Source organism: Dendrobates tinctorius, unplaced genomic scaffold, assembly GCF_039654945.1.
Source record: "Dendrobates tinctorius isolate UK_male_01 unplaced genomic scaffold, ASM3965494v1 ptg000046l, whole genome shotgun sequence".
NCBI lineage: Eukaryota > Metazoa > Chordata > Amphibia > Anura > Dendrobatidae > Dendrobates > Dendrobates tinctorius.
Window position 1 is genome coordinate 54,069,435 of NW_027361714.1, and position 26,327 is coordinate 54,095,761.

The 26,327-nt window shown below is 44.8% G+C and overlaps 1 protein-coding gene across 3 annotated transcripts in view; it reads right to left on the reverse strand.

Annotated features, from left to right (window-relative positions):
- The window catches only part of LOC141089473 (uncharacterized), a 444,347-nt gene that overhangs the window by 233,848 nt on the left and 184,172 nt on the right, over positions 1-26,327 (reverse strand). For all 3 annotated transcript variants that reach the window (XM_073575911.1, XM_073575913.1, XM_073575912.1), the window contains one exon: positions 12,987-13,086. In XM_073575911.1, the coding sequence (XP_073432012.1) occupies positions 12,987-13,086 (100 nt within the window). The remainder of the gene's footprint in view (positions 1-12,986; positions 13,087-26,327) is intronic.

A 26,327-nucleotide genomic window follows, 5' to 3' on the forward strand; every position in this document is an offset into this window, starting at 1 on the left:
ACAAAGAAAGAAAGACACCGAGAGCCACATACACTGAAAGAGAAAGACAAAGAGAGAGAGAAAGACAAAGAGACACACAACAGTGTTACTGTTACTAACAAATCAGTGTTTTTTCTTTATTTAACCCCTCTCTGCCATTAGATGTTCTATTCCATTCATGTGACCTGGGACTTTTTTCCCACTGACGGAATAGTACGTCATTAGCATTCAGCCGTACACACAGGGGGTGTGCAGCCAATTGCTGCGGGGTGTCGGCTGATTCTCACAGCTGACACTCAGCATTAAGTGCCAGGAGTGGTCACAGACAAGATTACAGCGTTCTGGAGCCAGCACAGGGGCTGACAGCACCTCTGCCTTTGGATCAGAGATCTCGCAGCATGACGTGGGGTCCCGATAGCTGCCATGGAGACCCCATGTCCTCATGACAACATCCGGGTCTTCAGAGCTGAGAGACTTCCTGTCATGCACAGTGATGACCAGGAAGTCTCTCAGGTCAGTGTGCACTGATTGCAGCATTGACAGCTTCGTATAGCATGCAGATCTGCATGCTATAGTAGGGATCAGCCTGCACAAAGTGAGTGTCAAATAGGGAGACAAATTGTAAGAGATAGAATTAAATGAAAAAAAATTTAAGTTGTAAAAATATTTTAAAAAATAATTAAAAGTAATAAAGAAAATCAATATTTATTCCATCAATACAAAAATATTTAAATTAAAAAAATCTAAATAATAAAAGTACACATATTTAGTATTGACTGACGTTTTAGTGAACACCATAAAAAAAGGCAAAAAAACAATGCTTTATCATCATACCACTGAACAAGAAGTGGAATAACACGCGATCAAAAAACAGATATAAATGAACTTGGTACTGCTGAAAACGTCATCTTGTCCTACAAAAAACAAGCCCCAATACAGCATCATCAGCAAAAAAATAAAAAGGTTATAGCTCTCAGAATAAAGCGATGCAAAAGAAAATATATGAATATAAAATGTTTTTTATTGTATTAAAGCGCCAAGACATAAAAAATTATATAAATGAGGTATTGCTGTCATCATACTGACCCGAAGAATAAAACTGCCTTATCAATTTTACCACGCTCGAAACGGCATAAACGCCCCCCCCCAAAGAAATTCATGAATTGCTGGTTTTTGTTCATTCTGCCTCCTAAAGATCGGAATAAAAAAACTATCAAAAAATGTCATGTTGCCAAAAATGGTACTAATAAAAACGTTGACTCGTCCCACAAAAAACAAGACCTCACATGACTCTGTGGGCCAAAATATGGAAAAATTATAACTCTCAAAATGTGGTGATGCAAAAACTATTTTTTTGCAAAAAAAGCAACTTTTAGTGTGTGACAGCTGCCAGGGTTAGGGTTGGAGCTAAAGTTAGGGTTAGGGTTGGGGATAGGGTTAGGGATAGGATTAGGGTTAGGGGTGTTTTAGGGTTATGGTTAAAGTTGGGATTAAGGTTAGAGGGGTGTGTTGGGATTAGGGTTAGGGGCGTTTTGGGGTTAGGGTTGTGGTTGGGATTAGGGTTAGGGGTGTGTTGGGGTTAGGGTTGGAGTTAGAATTGGGGGGTTTCCACTGTTTTGTCACGCCAGGAGCTCTCCAAACGTGACTTGGCATCTGATCTCGGTTCCAGCCAATTCTGTGTTGAAAAAGTCAAACAGCGCTCCTTCCCTTCCGAGCTCTGCCATGCACCCAAACAGTGATTTACCCCCACATATTGGAGATCAGCATACTCAGGAAAAATTGCACAACAATGTTTGGGGTCGATTTTATCCTGTTCCCCTTGGGAAAATAAAAAATTGGGGGTGCAAAAAAAATCATTTTTGTGAAAAAGATATGATTTTTTATTTTTACAGCTCTACATTATAAACTTCTGTGAAGCATTTGGGGGTTCAAAGTGCTCATCACACATCTAGAGAAGTTCCTTAGGTGGTCTACTTTCAAAATTGGTGTCACTTGTGGGGGGTTTCCTCTGTTTAGGCACATCAAGGGCTCTCCAAACACGACATTGCATCCGATCTTAATTCCAGCCAATTTTGCATTGAAAAGTCAAACGGCGCTCCTTCTCTTCCGACCTCTGCCATGCGCCCAAACAGTGGTTTACCTGTATATATTGGGCATCAGCATACTCAGGACAATTTGTCCGAACAACTTTTGGGGTCCAATTTCTCCTGCTACCCTTGGTAAAATACAACAAAATGAATCTGAAGTAAATTTTTGTGAAAAAAAGTTAAATGTTCATTTTTTTAAACAATCCAAAAATTCCTGTGAAGCACCTGAATAAACTTCTTGAATGAGGTTTTGAGCACCTTGATGAGTGCAGTTTTTAGAATGGTGACACTTTGGGGTATTTTCTAACAAATTGATCCCTCAAAGTGACTTCAAACATGATGCGGTCCCTAAAAAAAAAATGGTGTTGTAAAAATGAGAAAACGCTGTTTAACTTATAACTTCCCAACGAAAAAAAAATTTGGTTCCAAAAGTGTGGAATGTTCAGTAGACATATGGAAAATGTTACTTATTAACTATTTTGAGTGACATATCTCTGATTTAAGGGCATGAAAATTCAAAGTTTGCAAATTGCGAAAATTTCAAAATTTTCACAAAATTTACATTTATTTCACAATTAAACGCAAGTCATATCAAAGAAGTTTTATGACTATCATGAAATGCAATGTGTCATGAGAAAAACGTGTCAGAATCACCAGGATCCATGGAAGCATTCCAGAGTTATTACCTCATAAAGGGACAATGGTCAGAATTGTAAAAATTGGCCATGTCATTAACATGCAAACCACCCTTGGGTGTAAAGGGGTTAATGATCTTCTTACACAATATGTGAGACACACACAGATAGATAAAGACCCAGAGAGAGAGGCGAACACAGACAAAGAATGAGAGTTCGAAAGAGAGAGAACCAAATACACACTGGTTCTAAAGGCTAAAATTGGCTGCATTGTTGAAGTGGAAATATACTGAGCAAAAATACTATTTTTCTGCAGATGCATGGTTAAACTGCAGGTGAACAGCGTTAAAATTCTGCTGGGCCACATTACTGAAAGTATGGCTACGGCCGGTGTCACACACGCGAGTCTCTCGCAAGAAACTCGCGCAAGTCTCTCGCAAGAAACCCGCGCAAGTCTCTCGCAAGAAACCCGCGCAAGTCTCTCGCAAGAAACTCGTGCGATTCTCTCGCATCAATAGAAATACATGCAGCCGCACACTCCAGTCCTGAATTAAGGCGGCAGCAACAAGTATTGATGCACGAGCTTCTTGCATCACACTTGCAAGTGTGACCCCGGCCTACCGGTGAAATACGACCTTGTATTCTTTTAGGAGCAGCTCCCTTTCTTTCTCTGACACTTAAACATCAAACTCTGCAGGGTGTATGTGCAGTGTGATCTGTCAATCCAAGGGTCGTGGAGCAGTTACTAACGGATCCATGCACCCTCCTATGACTGAAAGTGAGCTGTTTCAAGTCCATAAATCGATTTCCTCCTGGTAACTGCACTCAGTGCAACAGGCAGAATTTTAACTCCATTTACCTGTAGATTAACCATATATCTTGTATCTTCAGGTAAATAGCATTTCTTTTCAAGTACTATATAGTTTGGTATGCTACGTAAATAAAGTGGTTATTTACTATGTGGGTCAGTATGATTATAGTAATGGCCGGAGCTGAGCTTCCCCTCAGAAAAGGCGTCAGGCGGAGGCCAGCATGACGGGGGGTGTGGAAGGTGAATGTGGGGGGAGAGGGCTTGTAGGAGGGGGTGGGGGCATATATATATGGGCGAGTAACTGGCCTCCCTCCTCACAGTTCCCGCTCGTTTTCCCGAAGCAAGTTTGTGACTTACCATGGCCGACTTGGAGCGGGCGCTGGAGTGCTTGAGGGCGGCTTCCATGACTCAGCCTCCGGGATGGCTGGAAGTGCAGCTGGCGGCGATCACCCCGGGGATGTCAGGGCAGTCAGCTCTGCCTGCAAACATGGAGCGGCGTGCACGGCGGGCGAGGCCTCCCACACGGCTTTCACCTGATGCAGCTCCTCGGGCCTCCCGTCGGCGCAGGAGCCCCTCCCGGGACCCTCCAGGCCGGGCGCCCCATGCTGCTCGCTCGGGCAGGCCCCCGGCGTGGGAGGAATCCTCAAGCCCGGCGAGGCCCTGCGGCGGTGTCCGGGCCTCTGTCTCGCTCCGTGCAGGGGGCGGACACGCGCCGGGCGGCGCTGCACCCAGGATCCCTCGGAGGGCCGCGCTGACGGCTCCAACACAGAGCGGGCTGCTCCCATCTCCAGGTCGGCAAGTACAGCGCTAGCGGCCTGCTCCTCAGCAGGGCTGGGTTCTTCACCCTCTGCCACAGGGGGACCATCGGGTTCATCGGGGGGCCGCGGCAGGGGGGCTCCCACACCGCGGCCTGCTTCCTGCTCCAGGCGCACTGACGGGAGGCCACGCAGCAGGGACGGGACGGCCTGCTGCTCTGCAGGGCATGTGCCATCAACCCCCACATCTGGCAGCAGGGGGTACGCTCCGGTCCCACGGAGCTCTTCATCGGGGGCTCCACACGCGTCATCACGGACGGATGGCGTGTCATCAGGGGCTGCGGTCACGGGGACTCAGGCAGCACCGCCAATTGGGGATATGCAAGCGGGATCTCCCCTGGGCTTCGGGCCCGGTATCCCAGTTCCTCCAGGGGGAGTCCTGGACTACAGCGGTGGTCCAGTGGAGTCGGCATCGGGAGCCAGTCGGGCGGGAACCCATCCGTGGATCCAGGCGGTCCGGCTGGAGGGCTCACAGCTCCCTCCAAGCCCGGTGAGTATAGATCTGTGTCCCCTGTATGTCAATCACTGGTGTCTCCGTTGTCAGGGGGGGTGGGTCCCTCGACGGACGGTTTGAGTATTGGGGGGGGTGTTAGGTCAATGCTGGCAGACGTCCGTGATTTGCTTTCACGCTTAGAGCGGGATATCGTTGCACCGTCTCCTTTGGCGGCCTGGGTGGGGTCCCCGGCAGTGGAAAGGGTGGGGCGGAGCGGGCCGGAACTGGCGGGGCGCATTAGCGAACCAGTGTCGGTTTCGGTGCAAACAGAGAAGGAGAAGGAATGTCGTGTGCATTTGGATGATAGGGCTCACGGTGAGGTCTATGTATGCTTTGAAGGCCCACTGGGTGCTCATTTAAAGAAGGAAATTAAGGAGCGCATATGGAAGGATGAATATGTGGAAATTTTCTCGTTGTTGCCTCTCGAGAAATTTAATTTGGATAAGAGTAGGAAGGAGGATAGCAAAAAGGAGGAGGAGGAGAAACGCAGGTGGCGTTTAATTCCTCAGACGTTTGTCAATTGGCAGCAGGCATTTGCCATTTTGGCAAGCGTTATTGGGGAAATGGCCCCGGACAATTGCTCGGCATTGTTTTGTTACCTGGATGCGATAGGCGAAGCTTACAGGGTTTACGGGGGTCAGGCGTGGCTGCGGTATGATGAACAATTTCGGCAGAGGAAGGCGGTTCGCCCAGCCATTCGTTGGGATCAGAAGGATATTGGATTATGGATGCGCGTTATTGCTCAGAACAAGTTTGGGAGCTCCTTTCATGGGGGGGCTGGCAGCACCAGCCAGGGCAGCAGTAACTCCAGTGCCACGAGCGGAAGCGGTTCAGGGCAAGGGGGTACCCACAAGTTGGGGGTCTGTTGGCAGTTCAATAACGGGCAGTGTAAGTTCGGGGCAAATTGTAAGTTTAAACATCTCTGTTCCACTTGTAACGGTGCTTCCCACGGAGCATCCAAGTGTTTTAAGAAAGGGAAGCCAGGAGCCGGGGGCGGTAATTCCAAAGGGGGAGACTCCAGTGAAACTGGAAAGGATGGTCCCTTATCTAAATAGATACGCGGACCGTGAAAAAGCGGCACTGTTGTATGCGGGTTTTAGAGATGGTTTTGTGATTCCGAATCCCCCTTTTGACATTCCGCTCGTTTTGAAAAATTTGCGTTCGGCCCTGGTTCACGCTGCTGTGGTCTCGGAAAAAATCGAAAAGGAAGTATCTTTGGGCCGCATGGTCGGCCCTTTCACGTCCCCGCCGTTTCCGGATTTGGTGGTCTCTCCCCTGGGTGTGGTTCCGAAGAAGGAGCCAAATAAGTTTCGGCTTATTCAGCATTTGTCGTTTCCGCGGGGTAGGTTGGTTAACGACGGTATCGATCCGGAGATATGTTCGGTGGTTTACTCCTCGTTTGACGAGGCGGCGCGGTGGGTGCGGAGTTGCGGTCGGGGGGCCCTTATGGCTAAAACGGACGTTGAAGCTGCCTTTCGTCTGTTGCCGGTCCATCCGGACAGCATGAGGCTCCTGGGTTGTTTTTGGGACGGCAAGTTTTTCGTGGACAGGTGTTTACCCATGGGTTGCTCATTGTCCTGTGCGTATTTTGAGGCCTTTAGTTCTTTTCTTGAATGGGTGGTGCGCGATGTTTCCGGTTTTGAATCAGTTATCCATTATTTGGATGATTTTTTGTGTGTCGGCCCTGCGGAATCATTGCGTTGCCACAGATTATTGCAAGCCATCGAGTGGGTGGCTGAGCGCTTTGGCGTTCCGCTGGCGCCTGGTAAAACTGAGGGTCCAAGTACGTGTTTGCGTTTCTTGGGGATTGTCATTGACACCGTTGATTGGGAGTTTAGGCTGCCGGAGGACAAGTTGGCTGATCTGCGGGCCGAGGTGGTCCGAGCGCGCCGATTAAAAAAGATATCGTTGCGCGATCTCCAGTCGTTGCTGGGGAAGTTGAATTTTGCGTGTTGTGTGATGCCGATGGGGCGAGTTTTTTCACGTAGGCTGGCGAGCGCTACCTCAGGGACTCTAGCCCCCCATAATTTTGTCAGATTGTCGTCGGAGCTCAGGGCGGATTTGGCGGTTTGGGAGTCTTTTTTGGTTGGGTATAACGGTCGCTCGCTGGTGATGGCTGAGGTTGTTGGTAATGACGCGCTGCAGCTGTTTACGGATGCAGCTGGGGGTGTTGGTTTTGGAGCTTACTTCAGAGGACAGTGGTGCGCGTCTCGTTGGCCCGAGGAGTGGATTGTGTCTGGTTTGGTGCGTAACATTACGTTGTTGGAGATTTTTCCGATCCTGGCTGCGGTGCATTTGTGTGGAAAGGAGTTTCGGGACCAGCGTGTGCGGTTTAATTGCGACAACATGGGTGTCGTGTGCGCGATCAACGGGCTTACCGCCTCGTCTCCTCCAGTCGTTCGTGTATTACAGCGATTGGTTCTCCTCTGCTTGTCTTTGAATGCGCATGTGACCGCGTCACATGTTCCTGGTGTCAGGAACGAAATAGCTGACTCTCTCGTTCGCAGTGGGATCGTTTTCGCTCTTTGGCGCCAGAAGCAGATGTCGAGGGTTTGGCTTGCCTGGAGGAACTGTGGAAGTTGGCTTACGGGCCGCAGAGTCGTTGATTGAGTCTTCTTTGGCTCCAAAAACTTGGGAGGCTTACCGGGCTGTATGGCGGATGTGGGAGGAAGTTGTGGCAGCCGGCCCTGTCATTGGTTTCGGGCAGGATCAAGAGGGAATGCTGTTGGCCTGGTTGGGGCACGGTTCAATTGAGGGCTGGTCTTACGCAAAAGTGTCACGGGTTTTGGCTGGATTGTCCTTTGGCTTTCGTTTACGCAATATTTGGGATCTGACAAAGACGTTTTTGGTCAGACAAGCGGCTAAGGGTTTTCGCCGCTGCAAAAGCGGGGGGGATTTGAGGAGGCCAGTATCTTTTAATTTGTTGGAACAGTTGGGCCTTGTACTGGAGTCAGTTTGTTCTTCGCATTATGAGCTTTTGCTATTTCACTTGGCTTTCTCGTTCGCCTTTTTTGGAGCTTTATGGGCGGGTGAACTTATTTCCCCTAACAAAGGAGCGGTTGGTGGGTTATTGGCTAGAGATGTTGTATCGACTTCGAGTGGTGTGGAGTTTTGGTTACGACGGTCCAAGACGGATCAGTCGGGAAAAGGCCGCCGGGTGGTGTTGGGCAGGGTGCCCGGCTCTTCAATGTGCCCTGTTCATTGCTTACAGAATTTTTGGGAGCTTCGACCCAGCACGAGCGGATCATTGTTGTGTCATGTGGACGGCACTAGTTTGTCCCGTTATCAGTTTGGCGCTGTTTTTAAAAAGGCTATTCGGTTGTTGGGCCTCGACGAATCTCGCTTCACTCTTCACTCTTTTCGGATTGGGGCTGCCACGGAAGAAGCGTCAGGGGGCTTGGGTCCTGCGTCCATAATGCATATTGGTGGTTGGAAGTCTAATCGGTACCGAAGTTACGTTAGGCCTCACTGGTGAGGGAGGGGTGGGGGGTGGCTTCAGTAGCGGCTTGGGAGTTTACTTTCTCGGACGGTGGTACGTTGTGATGTCTAGTGCCTCTCCCCCTTTCTTTTGTTCCAGGTACCGAGCCTCTGCTGGTTTGGATTTTTGGGCACTCCTTCGTTCATTGGGGAGCTTTGCGAGCTGATGTCCGGAACGAAGGCAGACAACTGGGCTTCCCCAGGACCGTGGAGGTGGTGCGGAGGCTCGGTTTCAGGGGAATGGAGTGGAGAAGGGTACTGCAAGAAGTTCACGTGTGTGCTCAGTTGGACCGCGCACCGGACATTTTGGTTCTTCATGTTGGGGGCAACGATTTGGCGGTTCGACCTTTTCGTGAGTTGATAAATGACATCAAGCAGGATTGCTTGCGGCTGTGGTTGTTGTATCGGGGGGTTACCATTGTCTGGTCCAAAATTGTTCCACGCAAGCGTTGGCGTTCTATGAGATCCTTGGTGAAGGTCAACAAGGCAAGGATTAAAGTTAATAGGGCGGTGTCTTCCTTTGTGGTTAGGAACGGGGCGTGGTTGTGCGGCATTTTGATCTGGAGAAAGGGGAAGGGGATTTTTGGTTGGCTGATGGCGTTCATTTGAACGCGGTTGGGTCAGACATTTGGACACTGGGTCTGCAGGAAGGCATTGAGAGGGCCATGGCATGGCGTGTTCGGGGGGTCTCGGGCCGTTGAGGTGTTCAAGGGCCCTCGTTGTGGCGGTTCAAAAGGGGGGGAGTCCTTGGAGTCGTTTTGAAATTGGTTTTGGAGACTCACGGTATTGGGTCTCCTACGTTTATATGGTATGGTGTGGTGATCTGGTGAAAAGCGGAGGGGGAGTTTCCGTAAAGTGGGCGGATCCCCTAGTTGATTAGTGGACAAGATGCCTCGGTGTGCTGGTGCTCCCGAGCCAGTGGGGTAACGGCTGGGAGTAATTCGTTGGTTTTGTCCACAAAATTTTGGGGTAATTCACCTATCTTTGTGGCTTCAAGGACTCCTCCTCAGCGTTCAAGTATTGTATTTATGGTGTTCATAATACATTGTTTTGTTGTTTGTTAATTTAATAAAAGGCTGCTGTGGCCATACAAATTCCAAAAAGAAACTTGGTCTCTGGTGTTTTTAAGCGGCGTATGGGTTAATACATGGGGGTGGTGTGGGGCTTGGGGATGGTTGTGTCTCCCATAAACGTGAACAACTTGACAATCCCAACGTCAAGTAATGGCCGGAGCTGAGCCTCCCCTCAGAAAAGGCGTCAGGCGGAGGCCAGCATGACGGGGGGTGTGGAAGGTGAATGTGGGGGGAGAGGGCTTGTAGGAGGGGGTGGGTGCATATATATATGGGCGAGTAACGGGCCTCCCTCCTCACAGTTCCCGCTCATTTTCCTGAAGCAAGTTTGTCCCGCCCTCCCTCCCTGGATTTTCTATCTTGGTGTATGGTAAAGCTGCTGTTACTCGGGTCATGGCGGTTCAAAGGGGGGGGGGGGGGGGGGGGGGGAGTCCTTGGAGTCGTTTTGGAGACTCACGGTATTGGGTCTCCTACGTTTATATGGTATGGTGTGGTGATCTGGTGAAAAGTGGAGGGGGAGTTTCCGTAAAGTGGGCGGATCCCCTAGTTGATTAGTGGACAAGATGCCTCGGTGTGCTGGTGCTCCCGAGCCAGTGGGGTAACGGCTGGGAGTAATTCGTTGGTTTTGTCCACAAAATTTTGGGGTAATTCACCTAGATCTTTGTGGCTTCAAGGACTCCTCCTCAGCGTTCAAGTATTGTATTTATGGTGTTCATAATACATTGTTTTGTTGTTTGTTAAATTTAATAAAAGGCTGCTGTGGCCATACAAATTCCAAAAAGAAACTTGGTCTCTGGTGTTTTTAAGCGGCGTATGGGTTAATACATGGGGGTGGTGTGGGGCTTGGGGATGGTTGTGTCTCCCATAAATGTGAACAACTTGACAATCCCAACATCAAGCAATACCAAGTTTATTATTCCTGAACGCTTCAAATCAGAAGAGCTGCATGAGGGCTTGATAGTTGCAGGACAAGCTGTGGCTTTCATTGGTATCATATTTGGTACATGTCACTTTATGATAACTTTTTATTAACTCTTTCATGATCTTGGGATCTTCCTTTTCTGCACTCTCATTTTTTTCCTCCCCTTCTTCCCAGAACAATAAACATTTAAAAATAGCCAGAAGTGGACTTGTTTTCTGTGGGACAAATTGTGTTTTTGAATTACATCAATGATTTTACCAAATAGTGTACTGGAAAGCAGGAAAAAAAAATTAAAAATAGAAAAAAAAAGTGCAATTCCACATAATATTACTATTTTATTTCTTTTTACCATGTTCATTAAATCCTAAAACTGACCTGGCAGTGTGGTTCCCCAGCTCAGTATGAATATGGAGACACCAAACATGTTTTATTTCTTTTTCAGGTGTTGAAAGAAAAAATTTGAAATTTGTAAGAAAACAAAATTTGCCTATGTCGCCATTTTCCAATACCCGTAGCGCCACCATTTTTGGGATTTGAGGCTGAGTGAGGGCTTATTTTTTTGAACCCTGAGCTGATATTTTTATTGATACCATTTTGGGATAAATATGATGCTTTTATCAAGTGGAGAAAGCGAAATGGTTCCAGCTCCTTAAAAACAATTTCTTTATTTCAACTTCATAAAATTCATGTGAAGTGACATACTCTCATGCGGACATTTGCTGAGGCATTACAGAGGCAACGCGTTTCGATCTGGGAGATCTTTTTCAAGCCATACCGACATTGATGCATAGCGCTCGTATATAAAAAGAAGTTATCAATGACAATGTGTTCCGGAGTCACATGATATGTCCAAAGGTCCTTCACACATTAAGAATATTTACATATACAAATACTTACACATAATAAAATATTAAATAAAATTTTTCAATCTGCATGCAACCCTGTCAATTTTAAAATAAAAAAATATATAAACTGCAATTCCACCAATGTGGTCTATAAAATAGACTGCAATGTTTGCAAACTGTCTTATGTTGGGTGTACTTCTAGCAAGCTAAAAATACGGATCAGGGAATATTAATATGATATCACCAACACCACCAACCAAGATCGCAGCGTCTCTGCAGCGTCCAAACATTTTATTGAAAATCATGCTCGCAGCACAGCTTTTTTTCAGGTGCAGGGTATAGAACATGTGATCATGCCCCCGCGTGGTGGAGTCTCCAGATGGCGTCTTCTTACATGGGTGGCTTTCTGGATATACCAGTTAAACACCCGATCTCCTGCAGGTTTAAACAAATGTAATGATCTCATACTACATTACTAATTTTCTATTGAGATATTTTATTATGTGTAAGTATTTGTATATGTATATGTAAATGTTCAAAATGTGTGAAGGACCTTTGGACATATCATGTGACTCCGGAACACATTGTCATTGGTAACTTTTTATATAAGAGCGCTATGCATCAATGTCGGTATGGCTTGAAAAAGATCTCCCAGATCGAAACGCGTTGCCTCTGTAATGCCTCGGCAAATGTCCAGGCATTACAGGGGCATTACCAATGTCCATATGAAGTTGAAATAAAGAAATTGCTTTTAAGGAGCTGGAACCATTTCGCTTTCTCTACTTGATTATCCACGTTGTGTCTACACGACTGTTCCGAGCACCTGTGGCAGTTACTGGTGAGCTGGCTAATTTTCTATTTATTGATTTGTATGATGCTTTTATCGCCCGCTATTGCATTTTTGCAGAGGCCAAAAAACCTTAATTCTGGAGTAACTTTTTTTTCTTGTTACGTGCGTTGTTTATGGATCAGATTAATTTACTTTATATTTTAATATATGTTACAATCCAGGGTCCAGGGGTAATCTGTTTATTGCATTTGCGTTTTATTGCCTGTGATCATTATATCATGCATGGGGGGAACACTGCTTTGGTTTTAAGTATGTTATAAACTGTTATTGTTATAAAGTTTTGCCTTTTTACATATTATTGTGGTGTGCATTCCCTACAGTGGTACTTTTTCTTGTGTTTGTCAATTTTGCCTGCCACTGGCATTGCACCCGCTTATAAATAGACCAAACCTCATTATTAGTGTGCCTAGGCTTCACTATTGTTCTCTGCTCTCTGTCTCATGTGCTCTGCTTTCGCGCCCTCATCCTGCACAGCTTCCTCTTTACCGCCCCTTCCCTTTGGTTACTGTCCTCCACGGTCACATGGTCCCGTCGGTCCGGGCCAGAAAGTCTTCCCCCCGGCAGCCCTGCTGTCTGGCTAGATAGTTCCGGACACGGAGCAGGAGACGTAACCCCTTTTGGGTTCTTCTTCCTCTTAATCCTCTTACATAGCCATAAAAATATTACAGAAGACAAGGAATAGAGCAGCACAAAAATACAAAAGAGAGTCCAGGTGCAATGCTCCCAAAGGCATGTACCATACATTTATGATGCAAAAAATCCAAAAAGCAGGAACAGCACACCTGTTTTTCAGGGTTAAATGAGAGCTGTTTATTTAATCCATAAGTGCGACGTTTCGGTTCAAGTGGCGAACCTTTCTCAAGCTCTCATTTAACCCTGAAAAAACTGGTGTGCTGTTCCTGCTTTTTGGATTTTTTGCATGAAAATATTATGCTATATTGCTTTGTTCTGGGATGGAGATAGTTAAGGCTTGAAGCTTAGTAACAGAGCAAGAAAACTTACTGTTTTTCTAAATTGCCAGTGCTTTTGGAGTCAGCAAACATTTTCAGAAATTTGAGGCTCTTGATTTTTGTTAAACATGACGTCCTTGATTGGACAAATCCTAGATACAAATGAAAGTAAATTTGTTAAGTTGTATACATTATTCTTCTTCTATAACAGTGGTCTAAAGCAATACACTTTTAATAGAGAAAAAGTGATTTGAAGTTCAACGCCTAAAATTAATTACAATAAGTAAATAATAAAGTGGTCTGACCGAATAAGCATGCACAACTGTAATAATGAAAACTTGTTCATGTACGTAATCCATTAGGAAGATAAAGTATGCATGTCTTTCAGAAAACGTTATGCTCTTGTATCTGTTTTAACAGAACTGCTAATAAGCAGCTGACCTTTGTATAAAGTGGAAGTTAGATGCATTTTACATTGCACTTGTGAGATGTATGTAGGATTCCATTGGCATATTGATTCCAACTCTCACATCTTGTTACATTTAGACGTCATGGCGCTTTTCATTCTTGATTCTATCTTACAGGCCTAGACGCAATTAAATGTGATAATTAAATTTACTAAAGGTGAAGACACAACTGCGGCTATTAACATCATAACATGCTGACTTTCTGTATATGATTTCCTTTCCAGAATATGATTGTATTTCTAATTTTTAAGAGAATTTCATTGCAGTCTTCTATTTTGGATTTGTGGCAGCTCTAGATCCACTAACATTAATTTTTTTTTCCTTTCAGGTCAGTGGGGGATAAATGTAGTTTTCCCTGCTGGCATGCTGGTGATGCTGCAGTGCTGCTGGGTCAGCTGATGTTGCTGGTGACCACTCCCACATCATTTAACCCTGCTGTTATGTTCGGTCAAAAGCAACCGATTTTGAACTTTAATATTTTTTAAAATATTCAAGTTCTGAAACTTGTGGTTGATTGACTTTTCCTCATTTGAGGGATTCTTAGTATGGGTACTTTTTTTTTTTTGTTTACTTTTTGCTCCACAATTTTTTATACACTTGTACTGTTCAGTCAAAAATGACCGATAGCCTTTTATAGTGATCTCCAGCCATTTTATGAGTAAAATAAAGGAGCTATAATCTCATTTTGGACTATATATTACATATACTACTATTTGTCAATGTATTTAGGTCCATGCAGATTTACATATACATACATTTTCTCATTACAATACTACTGATGGATTACCTACCAGTAAAGTTGTGTGCCAAATATTTTTACCCTGCTGTTCATGTAAAATAGTTCAATTCAGTTCTCAACATTTCATATTGTAAATGAACATATTCTCATTTTTTACTTGTTTTCCCTGATCTAATTTCTGTGAAATGCTGACCTGAAAGAGTACTAATAAATTCTGTCTGAAAAGTGTGTTTGCTTTACTCTGAGCTCTTATCCTAAAGGGTGGGGGGTGTTTTATTTTATCTTCTCAGTAGACAATTGAAATAGTAGTCTATCCAGTTTCATTTTCAGTCCAGCTGGAGAGAGCAGCCTAAAACGGAAATGATGCGACTTCTGTCCAACATCAAGCAATCACAAATCAAATGTGATATGTTACAGATGTGAAAAATATTTATGCGAAAGACATAGCAATTATACCTGTGACAATTGCAAAGAGTAAATTTTGCACCGTGTGACTTATTTATCATTTTACATAAAATAAAACTGAACTGTTATTTTTTTTTTGTTGGAAAATAATATAATTACATTTAGTCTATCTATTCTTATTAGTTATAGTTTACAGTTGGATAAATAATTATTTTTGTATGTGCAAATATGCAATATGCATAAATATTCCAATAAAGCCATGTTAAAATGTTTTGACACAAAAAAAAATAAAAAGTAAGTTTTTCTTTCCATTTTTTTATAAACAACCAGGTTGACATACAATATAATACTGCAAAAATTATTCAATTAAAACACTTAAATTAGCTAAAAATCAAGACTTTATTAGGTCCGGTCAAAAATGACCGGAACATAACAAGTGTATAGTGGTAACGAACAGAATAGCAGGGTTAAAAGGTCACCTGATGCATCGGCAGACTGTTGGTGATCTAGTTCCTCTTTGGAGACCAATCTTTGCAGAAGCAGCTCTCTGATGTTCAGCCAAGTCTGGTGTTTGGAGTCCTGTTGCTGTGCCAACTGGGGTATCGTGTTAAGCAGTGGTTTGCACAAGCTAAGGGTGGTTTCACATTAGCGTTTCAGGGCGCAGCGACGGCCTGCACACGGCCGACGCTAAGCCCCGCCCCTTGCCGTGCCTTCTCCGGTAGCTCCGCCTATGGGCACATGACGCTGCATGCATCCCCTATCTTTATCACTGGGTACGCAGGCCGTGCACAGTATGCATTTGGTGGCGCATGCGCCCTTTTGACGGTGCGCCGACAGTGCCAAACGCAACCTGTTGCAATTTGGTTGTGCTCTGGGCACCTTCAAAAGGACGCATGCGCCGCCAAACGCATACAGCGCATGGCCTGCATCCCCAGTGATAAAGATAGGGGATGCAGGACGCATGCAGCGTCATGTGCCCATAGGCGGAGCTACCAGAGGAGGCGCGGCAGGGGCGGAGCTTGTCAGCTGTGCGCAGGCTGCCGCTGCGCCCTGAAACGCTAATGTGAAGCCACCCTAAGCATTGCATTTTTGTCATTTTGTCCCTTTGGTATCAATCACTTCCCCCTGTGTGTTTTATCTGCAGAGGTGCTGCTAGAGCTCCTTGCCGGCCAGTGCACTAATCAGGGCAGATCTAGGTGACAAATAGGGACGAGGTATCTTGACATTGGCAGGGGAAAGGACCTGCATAGGGTGTTATGAGAGAACAGGGACAGGCTCAGGTTGGAGCTCAAGAGGTGACCATCCCCGATTCCCCATTCTCAGGGCCTCTCTCTCCCCTATTCCATCGGCATTGTGTTGTTGTACCGTTTGGTGACCGACCAACAGTTGGGTCGTGTCACACTGGTCAGTCACTCAGTGACAAAAACTTTGCCTTGTCTGTATTCACTAAAGATTAATTTGTTGTATTGAACTATATTAGTAATCTAAAGTAAAGTTTGAGTCAATTTCATGAAATCCTCTGTTTCATGCTGATTCTAACAATCTGCGATAAGTTTTGCTGTTGGCATTTAAAAAATAAAAAGATAACAATTTCCAGAACCACTTCACACATGCTGAACACTGTATGAGTGGGGGAATAATGTCTGGTGTAGCAACGCTGGTTTCCCCATAATGCTCTACAAAAATCCAATCACATGGTGTAGAACAGCCAACAATGGGGGCTATCACAGGCAGTATAAAACATAATGATAGGCAAAGTAACGCCATTTTATGCCTGTAATATGAAGGGATAGGAGAACTCAAAGCACACAGGAAATGGAAAGATAAAGGTCAAATGTGATTCTAATGGACTTTCCCTTTTTAGTGCTTAAATACCATTCTGAAAAGGGGAATGATGGTCGCTGTCTGTGAGGAGCAATCCAAGATTCAAGTGATACACAGTGTACTTTTGTAACAGTCTCATCATCAGCATTCAGTGTGTGACTGTGAATTAATCCCTTAACCACCAGGGGTATTTTAGTTTTTGAATTTCTGTTTTCTGCTCCCCTTCATCCCACAGCCATAATTTTTTTTTCCAGTCCTTATGGCCATGTGAGGGCTGTTTTCTTGCAGGACAAGAAGTACTTTGGAATGACACTAATTGTTTTAACATATCGTGTACTGGAAAACGGGAAAAACAATTCAAATGCAGTGAAATTGCAAAAAAAAGTGCAATTCCACAGTTGTTTTATTTTTCCTACCTTGTTCACTAAATGTTAAAACTGACCTGCCATTATGATTCTGCCGGTCAATATGAGTTCATAGGCACCAAACTTGTCAAGGTTCTTTTTTACTTAAATAGTGAAAAAAACATCCCAAATTTGTAAGAAAAAAAAAAAAAGGAGCCTCTTTCGAATACCTGTAGCATCTCCATTTTTTATGATCTGGGGATGAGTAAGGCCTTTTTTTTTTGGCGCGCCGAGCTGATGTTTTAATTTATACTATTTTGGTGTAGATATGATCTTTTGATAGCCTGTTATTGCAGTCTAGCAACCACAAAAAGAATGTAATTGTGGCAAATTGGAATATTTTTCTCGTTACGCTGTTCAGTGATCAGGTTAATTTTTTTTTTACATTGATAGATCGAGTGATTCAGAATGCGGTGATACTAAATATGTGTGTATTTGATTTTTTTTTAATTGTTTTATTTTGAATGGGGTGAATGGGGGATGAGTTGAACTTATATGTTTATTTTTTAAAATATTTTTAACATATTTTTTTACTTTTTGCATTCTCCAAAAGTCTCCATGGTAGACTAGCAGCTGCAATACTTTGATCGCCTCTGCTACAAACAGGCAATAAGCAGCTCACCTGTGTGTAGCAAAAATGCTCACATGCTTTGAGCATCCACCATGGGGTTGCTGCAGACCTCTGGTTTTCATGCCTGACCATCAATGACCCACAATCAGAGATTAACAGCAGCATTTAACTAGTTAACAGCTGTTGGTGGATCGCGATTCCACCTGCAACTGTTGCAGGCACATGTTAGCCACATAGATCAGCTGTCATGTGCCCAGAAAGGTATTATCAGTACCATTATGCCACATGTCGGAAAGGGGTTAATACATGTGATCTGTACATACCGCCCAACATTTAAGAACATAAAGAGGGTCAAACTATGCAGCATGCTACAGTATGTGTAGGCCTTCGCAAATTTTAAACACACCTCTAGTCAAACCCACTAGTCACTAGAGATGAGCAAACTTGTTTGGAAAACGCTTGCTAATCTCAAATCGGGACAAACGTTGCACATTTTGATTCGTGTTCGGTTTCCTGAACTTTTTTCCTAAACATCGACAAATGTCGGCCAAAGGTCCATAAATGACAGAGTTTACTAAGGGCTCTTTCAGACGTCAGTTTTTTCCAGTAGCAGCATGGGCTGCAAAACGTCCCGCACACGTGCACACTGATTACATCCCTGTGCCATCTGTTAGGATTGGCGGAACGCACCTAATTATAAAATAATAGTAGATGCGTTCGCAGCCCGGGGTCCACCGTGCAGAGGTGGTACACTGCTGCTAGGTAATGGCGGAAGAATAGAGCGGCGTAAAAACAGTCACACATGGGTTACGTCACCCAGTGTGAACAGGAGCGGACTCTGTTAATTCACAGAGCCGCACAGCCGCTGAACGTGGATGCCGGAGCCTGATTAACTCACAGAGCCCGGCCAAAGAGCGCACAGCAAGCGGCCACAGAACTCTACCCCAAGGACACGGGGTTATAATCCTTCTAGGCCCACTGAGCATGCGGCGTCACTGCCACGAGCGCCGCTATAGACACTGACTATGGTGTGTGTAGCATGGGGCACTGAGGCATGCCGAGTCACCAATGATGGCTAATGCCTGACTCAAACTCTGACCTACCTATGCCCAAGCCTGGGCGCTAGCAGGCTAGGCTGCACAACACATGCGTACCAAGTGTAGGGGTTTCATAATAAGTCAGTCACCAGAGACATTCATATGCGCATACATCACTCACTCCTTGTAGTCTGAAAATACAGGCTATCTTAGCGCATGGCCGAGTGGCCATGCGAACCTTTTATAGCCGCGAGCATCCGAGACCTTCCTGGCTTCTCGGATGGGCCAATCCGAACACGAGCAGGACCTGAGCACGTGACCCTTGATCTCCAATGGGAGATCACTCCACGGGCATGCTCAGTGGCCCGACATGGGGACTTAGTTCCTGGAGAATCTCGCTGCTGAGCAGCATGCATTGCCATAGCTTTTCCAGAGGTGGCAGCAGCAAGCAAACCCACTGAGCTGGTCAGAGCAGAGTGTCGGGACTGACGAGTTTGCTGAGCAACCTCCTCTGCGGCTGGAGAGGAATGGGAGACCGCCGGAAGTAAAGCTTGGGATTCCCGCTGTGCAGCGACAGGAACCGGATGCCTAACACCATCAATGTGACATGTATCGGTGCCTGGGAAGAAAGGGTACTGTTTGTGCTGGGTGCTGAAGTGAAAACAGCTCAAATCACTGCCCCTGCTTGTACTGTAATCGGGGCTAGTAGGAGACAATGTTGAGAATTGTTTTCAACTGTTAAAAGTGAGAACAGGCAGCGGCTGACTATCAAGAATAGATGGATCCCCATGCTATGATTCTAAATTAGTTAAATAAATAATTTAAACAAAAGAGGCATGGGGTCTCCCCCATTTGTTGCTATAAGTCAAGCTAAAGCTGGGGGCTGGTATTCTCAGGCTGGTAAGGGATATGGATAATGCTCAACCCAGCCTAAACATAGCAGCCCACAGCTGGTACATTGACATGCTCTTCCCACTTGCCCTGTGGCAGTGAGGTTCATATTTGCAGGGTTGATGTCACCTTTGTATTGTCTCGTGGCTGAGCGCGAAATGTCCGGCGTCCATCTTTTCTCCCATCACATGCTGCTACACTGCTTTATGGATGTCCATATATGAGTTGAAATAAAGGACTATTTAACCACCAAGGAAACAGTGAGTGCTGCCTTTCTACTTTCTATACAACTGTACATTCTGCATTTAGTCTAGAAAGGGAGACAGAGTTGTAGGAGCAGGTAAAGTGGCTGAATACAATTAATAAACATGATGTAGGGCTATGCGCTCCATTTTAAAATACAGTATAATGCTTTTTTGGGGGGAGGAGAATTGTATATATTCTGATCCTTCAAACATAGTGTGCTTTGTGTTACTTTTTTGTGCTATACAACACCCAAAAAAGTTGCTTAAACATAATACTGGGTTAAATTTCTCACCCATTCACCATTCTGTGTTCTGGGGTAATTTTTTTTATATATGTATATAACAATCCAAAAAAGCATTTAAAAATTTTGCACAGTTAAATTTGTCACCCATACAGTATTTCGTAGTCTGGGGTACATTTCTTTGATATAAAACACTCCAAAAAAGTCTTTAAAAATTTTGCTTCGTTCAATTTTTAACCCATACAGTATTAAATGTTTTGACATGCATTTATGTTGCATAAAACAATCCAAAAAAGTGTCTAACATTTTTCTGGTTTGGATTGGATTATCATACATTCACTTTTGAGTTCTGTTACATTAAAGTGATATTAAACTGTCAAAAACCTCTTTGACTGCTGCAGGTGCCTAATTTTTTCTTTTATTAAAAGTAAGCTTGGTTTCAAAAGACCTAACAATTTCAAAATGCACACGTTGTGTGGTAAGGAACAGGGAAGTGGAAGTGTTGATGATGGTGCATGCAGATGCAGAGGACGTGGAGCAGAAGCGACTATTCATTTTTCTGAAGCACAAGCAATACGCCCATCCATGACACATAGGTTCCTGTCCCTCTTTGCAAGGAGGCACGGTACACCACTTCTGAAGCCTGACAGTGTGAACAGGTAGTAGGTGGATAGCAGATAATGATTCCTGCAGGCTTGGCAGCACTCCCCAGTCTTCGGCACGGTCCAATCTCACCAGCCTACAGTCTGGAACACTTAATCCTCACCCTGATCCTCCTTCCTAACACTATGTTGAGCCCCAAGAAACCAGTGATCCCACACTATTACTCAACGATGACTAACGCTTTACAACAACATTTCTTGATTGTGGCTTCTCAACTGCATGCTCCAAGAGGGACAGGAGGACATGCTGTTTAGTGATGCACAAAATGTAGAGCAGCCATGGCCACAAGAAGATGATGGTGAGGAACCATAAATTTGGCTAAGGAAGAAGATTATGAGACTCAGTTGCCGCTAAGTCTTGTTGTCATACATGAAAAAATGTTTCTTAAGAAATTGTATTTTGCAGGGAAAAAAAATGTTATCAATTTTGAATGTTTTATTGTTAGTCCTTCAAGTGGAGTGAAAGTTAGAGTTAGAAATGATTTCAGGGGTCTTCTCCTTGCTTTTCTCCTTCCATTCAGCATTTCTGTCATCCATTACAATATTTTTACTGCCCCCAGACTTCTTTGTAGGGTCTGCTGGAAAAACGCTTGGATTTCCCATTGACTACCATTATACTCATTACTCGAAATGAGCATCCAAGTATTAGGAATTGCTTGGTTCAAGCAACGATCACCCAAGCATTTTAGCGCTAGCTCATCTCTAATGTCAAATTGTTTTGTTTTTTTTTTTACTTGTACTCATAACTATGAAGATACCTAAAAATTATTGTGAACATAGTGATGTGTTTTTCAGATTTTATCATACAGCCACACTTAAACTATGAGATGCATTCCTCCGATGTTGGAGAGGAGCTTGCTGAGAGGTACTGTAGATTGGACAAAGGTGATTTTATGTTACATGGACCTTTTTATGGTTGCACCAATCAGCATAATTTACCCGATTGTACTTTATTTTAATTGGGTTCAGGAGATACATTTTTGATATACATTGAATTAAGGGGGTTGTCTCAAGATCTTAAATAATTTAAAATACAAAGTTCTTGTAAAGACAAGCAACTTCTAACTGAACAAAAAAATATTCCTCTTTTTTTTTAAAGAACTGAGGAATGTTTTAACTTTCTAGTGCACAGTTCATTGCCTAGAATACCAGCCATCTTGCAGTATAAGAGTGGCTGGCTATCTAGTCAAGGATCATGTGCCAATTGCAGGCTCTATATTTTATACCCTGCCTGTGTTGCTCTGAAACTGGCTGCTGGATCAGGCAAACTTTAGTGCAGAAGCAAAGCAGTCTCTCCTGGGAGAGCATTCAGTTCTGACCAGTTCTACAAACATTCCACCAGCCTAAATTGCTACCCTTCAAGAGCACACAGTACCTGGCAAAGCAGAAAGACAGTGGTGGACAGCAGTGTGCTCGGAAGTAAAGGAGATAAGACAATCCTTTTAATACTTTGAGCCTCACTCTTTGTTGTAGTTTCTGGCAAAAAAAAAAAAAAAAAAATCCCACTGATTGTTGTGGTCTCGGGCAAAAAAGATTTAGACGGCCTGCTGTACAACATTTAATTCTATAGAGTAATAAAATATTAACCAATCATCTGCCAATAAATAGAACCAAAGGCGCACAATGGAATTTTGAATAATTTTCCCTGCTTGATGTGTGCCACACGATGGACACTGCACCATCACTATCAGCGTTGTCCCATCCTACACTATTGAAGACCGGTCTGACACCAAATTGGAAACATATATTCACATTTAATATGAGTGGGGAGGGATTAGAGGGAGACTTTAATAAAAAATCTACTGGTAAATACACTTTTTTTTATTTTTTTTTTTTTGAAAAAAGGACTTTCTATTGGAAAAAGTTCAATATTATATTGGATGAATTATGGTATAAACTTTGTTGTCCGCTTTATATCCAGACAAGCCTTTCACACAGCGGACAATCACAGCAGTTGTAAGAACACTTTCAATGTGCTGTAGCTGATAGGAACGAAATCACATTGCGAGTTTTTAATTGATGGTGCAGAGCAAGGCTTGTTTTGTCTTTTATACAGAACAAATACTTTCTAGATTAAATAGCAGCTCTTTGAGGACTTGTAGAGGCAACAACTTTAATCTCTTTGAAACAAACGGAAGCTCACATCCTAATCTCAACATCTTCACGTGAATGACAAATGACAGATGAATACTTCTTTCTACTTTGTGTAAGCATAATGCCCATTAAAAAGAGAAATTCAAACATATTTTTTTTCAAACAAATTCCCTGTTTTAAAGAAAGGTGCCTCACCGGCAATGACAATGAAGTGGGAAAGAAGCCATCAATTTGTGTAGGTCGACTTTGCTAGTTATTAAAAAGCCTTCAATATATATTTTTCAAAAGGGGGCAGAAAATTACTGTTCGGATATAGTCAAACTTTTGATTAAGTATTCATTTTCTTAATATAAATAAGGAATCAGACATATATAATAAGGTACGTCATATGCTGACTACCTGATTTTGATGCTAGCTCGCATGCCAAGCCCCCATCTTTCCTAGCAGATAATGACTGTTTTAATCAGCCATCATGTGCCTTTAACAAATCCTCCCATGGCTGTTAACCTGCTAAATGCCACTGTCAATCTCTGATAGCGATATCTAATACGCAACTGCAGAGGGGCGCGTTGCATCACTGCGACCGTGACATGATTGTGTGGCACCTATGGCTTAATATGACAGTCAAGGATCTGCTAAAGACCCCCATTCATGCCATTACGATACTCCTGTGAAAACCAGTATTTAACTGGCGTTTACAGGAGATAGTAGTTTTCACTATACATAGCATAAAAATCACAAAAGTTCAAATCACTGAACCTACGATAATAGTACCCGAACTTGAACTCGAATCTAATTAAAATGAATGGGTGTCTCGAACAGCCTGCGATTCCCATGCTGTCATCTGTGTGACAGGAAGAGAAACACTGGCTCTGATTGGCCCTAACCTTATATGTTATTGCCAGTCATAGAGCTGCAGTTCCCACGCTGTCACACAGATGACACGTGTAAGGCCTCTTTCACACATCAGGTTTTCGCCGTCAGGCGCGATCCGGCGCTTTTGACAGAAACCGGATCCGGCGAAATGCAATGCCGGATCCGGTTTCCCCCCCATTGACTTGCATTTGCGCCGGATCGCGCCGGATGGCCATGCGTTTCATCCGGTTTTCGCCGGATCCGGCAATGTGTCGCGATCCGGCGTCTGGAAAAAACGGCTACTGTAGCATTTTTTGTCTCCGGCGTAAAAGCCGGACACGCCGGATCCGGCGCGTCCGGCTTTTTCACACAATGAAAGCCTATGAGCGCCGCAATGCGCCGGATCCGGTTTTTTTGGTCTGAGCATGCTCAGTAGCTCTGCCCACAAGACATATATAAAAGCAAGACAGTGGGACCCACAGCCACACCCAACATGCCACCCAAGAAAGCAACCAAGCGCAGCAGGAGAAGGCAGGAGACCACTGCAGCACCATCAGCACCACCACCACCCCAAATGGAGCAGCAAATGGAACATGCTGAGGAGGGGAGGCCAGCAGCAGATGAGAGACGGTAATTATCAAATCACCCATTCCTCCAAACTAGGGCTATTGAATATCAAGATATTCATTGGCCCTTTGTTTCTCTTTATTCAACAGCCGCCCAATAGATGCAGCAGCAGCAGCAATGGCAGCAGCTGGAACACCACTCACAGGCATGGAGTGTGTCCACCAGGAAGACAGCACATCATCTTCTGGGAGCCCTCCCTCGCATCGTCAGCGTTTGACAGTAAGTTTTTATTTCCAAAATCCATCATCTCTGTAATATATGTCTATTCATTGCCTTTTATTTCAAAACAGGATTCACAAGATGAAGAGGAGCTCCCAGAAGAAGAAGGAAGGGGTGGACAGACACCTGGAGTGGGCTCACAATTGGTAAGTTTTTTGCATCAAACGCAGAAACACAACATCACACTACACACAACACATAGAAAACAATGTTCTGCAGACCACACACAGCAAACAAATGCCTACATCCAAAGACATAACATTTTTTGTTTTCTTCTCTAGTCTTCTCAATCTGGTGCTCGGCCAAGAGGTCCTCGCAGTGCCTCCCAGGGTCGTCGGCGACAGCAACGCGGCGGTCACCAGCGTGTAAGTATAAATATTTTTGCTTTGTTTTTTTGCACTTTTTATTTCATTTCTTTTGTGGAGGCTAATTATGTTATTTTTGTCTTTTTCTTTAACAGCCTTCACAGCGTGCTCCCGACTCTGACGGTGAGGATGGAGGACTCGATGTGGACCACCTCATCGATCTCGTCAGAGAAAGGGAGCCGCTCTGGAATATGGCTGACCGCCGCCACGCTGACCTTATCGTTACCCGACGACTCTGGGAGGAAATCTGTTCGCTCCTTGTGGGCCGCTGGGAGGACCTCGATGTTCGGGCCCAGATTAAAGAGTGTAAGTATATACAGTACCGGTTGCTTGATGTAAACCAGTGTTTCCCGAACTCCAGTCCTCGTGGTCCCCACGGATCATGTGTTCAGGATTTCTATTTACTATGGAAATCCTGAAAACATGACCCCTGGGGACCATGAGGACTGGAGTTTGGGAAACACTGATGTTGTATACTAACCACTTTGTCCTTTCTCGTTTCAGGGAACAGAATTGTGAATCGGTGGCGGTCTGTGAGGGATCGTTTCAAGAAGGAGTTCAATAAAGAGATGCGGGCCCCGAGTGGATCTGGAGGAAGCAGGAGCAAGTACAAGTACGCAGAAGCCCTTTCGTTCCTCCGGGAAACAATGGTCACTAGAAGGTAAATATTACACAACACATGTGAAAAAAAATGTTAGATGTAAATTTTTTTTTTCAGCCAGGGCCATACCATGTCAGTATTTTAATTGTTTTTTTTTCTCTTTATTCCACAGCACGGTGAGCAGCACTCGGGAGCCTGCACGATTGGACCCTTCTGAGGCGATCCCTGAGGAGACCGGCACCGAGGGACACTTCGACCGCCCCGGTACATCTGCACCTTCCCAGCCTTCCCACACATTCGACCCATCTGTCCCATCCACCAGCACAGGAGCATCGTGGCCGCCTACATTACATGAAGCTGCTGGTGAGGAGATCGCTTTCCCTTTACCCCACCCTTCTGCCCCTGCCACCTTTAGTACACCTGCGGGTACTGGGCGGCAGCGGCAGAGGGGTCAGGAAAAGACTTATGCACCAGAGTTCTTGCATCTGAATGCATCTTTCCAGAACTGTCTAAAAGTCTTGTCAGAGCAAATCTCCGCAGGCTATCAGCAGATGAACTCCAGCATTCTGGAGGTGAAGACACTTCTGCAAACCATGCATTCAGAAGCAAGATCTTCGCCAAACCACACCTTTTACAGGTCTGTTGTGGAGCGCATGGAAATGCTCTCTCCTGCCCAGCAGATGCATGTAATGCATTCATGCCACGCTGCTCTCCAGCAAGTTACCTCCCAACCTTCTCCTCCCACCACAGTAGTTCCTCCACCTGCACCCCCTCCAGCCACTTTCCATCCTCCCCCTCCTATTACATCTACACCCCCTCCAGCCACTTTCCATCCTCCCCCTCCTATTACATCTACACCCCCTCCAGCCACTTTCCATCCTCCCCCTCCTATTACATACCATCCACCTCCCCAGCACCAGCAACCTCCCCAGCACCAGCAACCTCCCCAGCACCAGCAACCTCCCCAGTACCAGCAACCTCCCCAGTACCAGCAACCTCCCCAGTACCTGCAAACTCCCCAGTACCTGCAAACTCCCCAGTAACAGACATCCCCCCACTTCCAGCAACCTGCCCCGTACCAGACATCTCCCCACTTCCAGCAACCTGCCCCGTACCAGACATCTCCCCACTTCCAGCAACCTGCC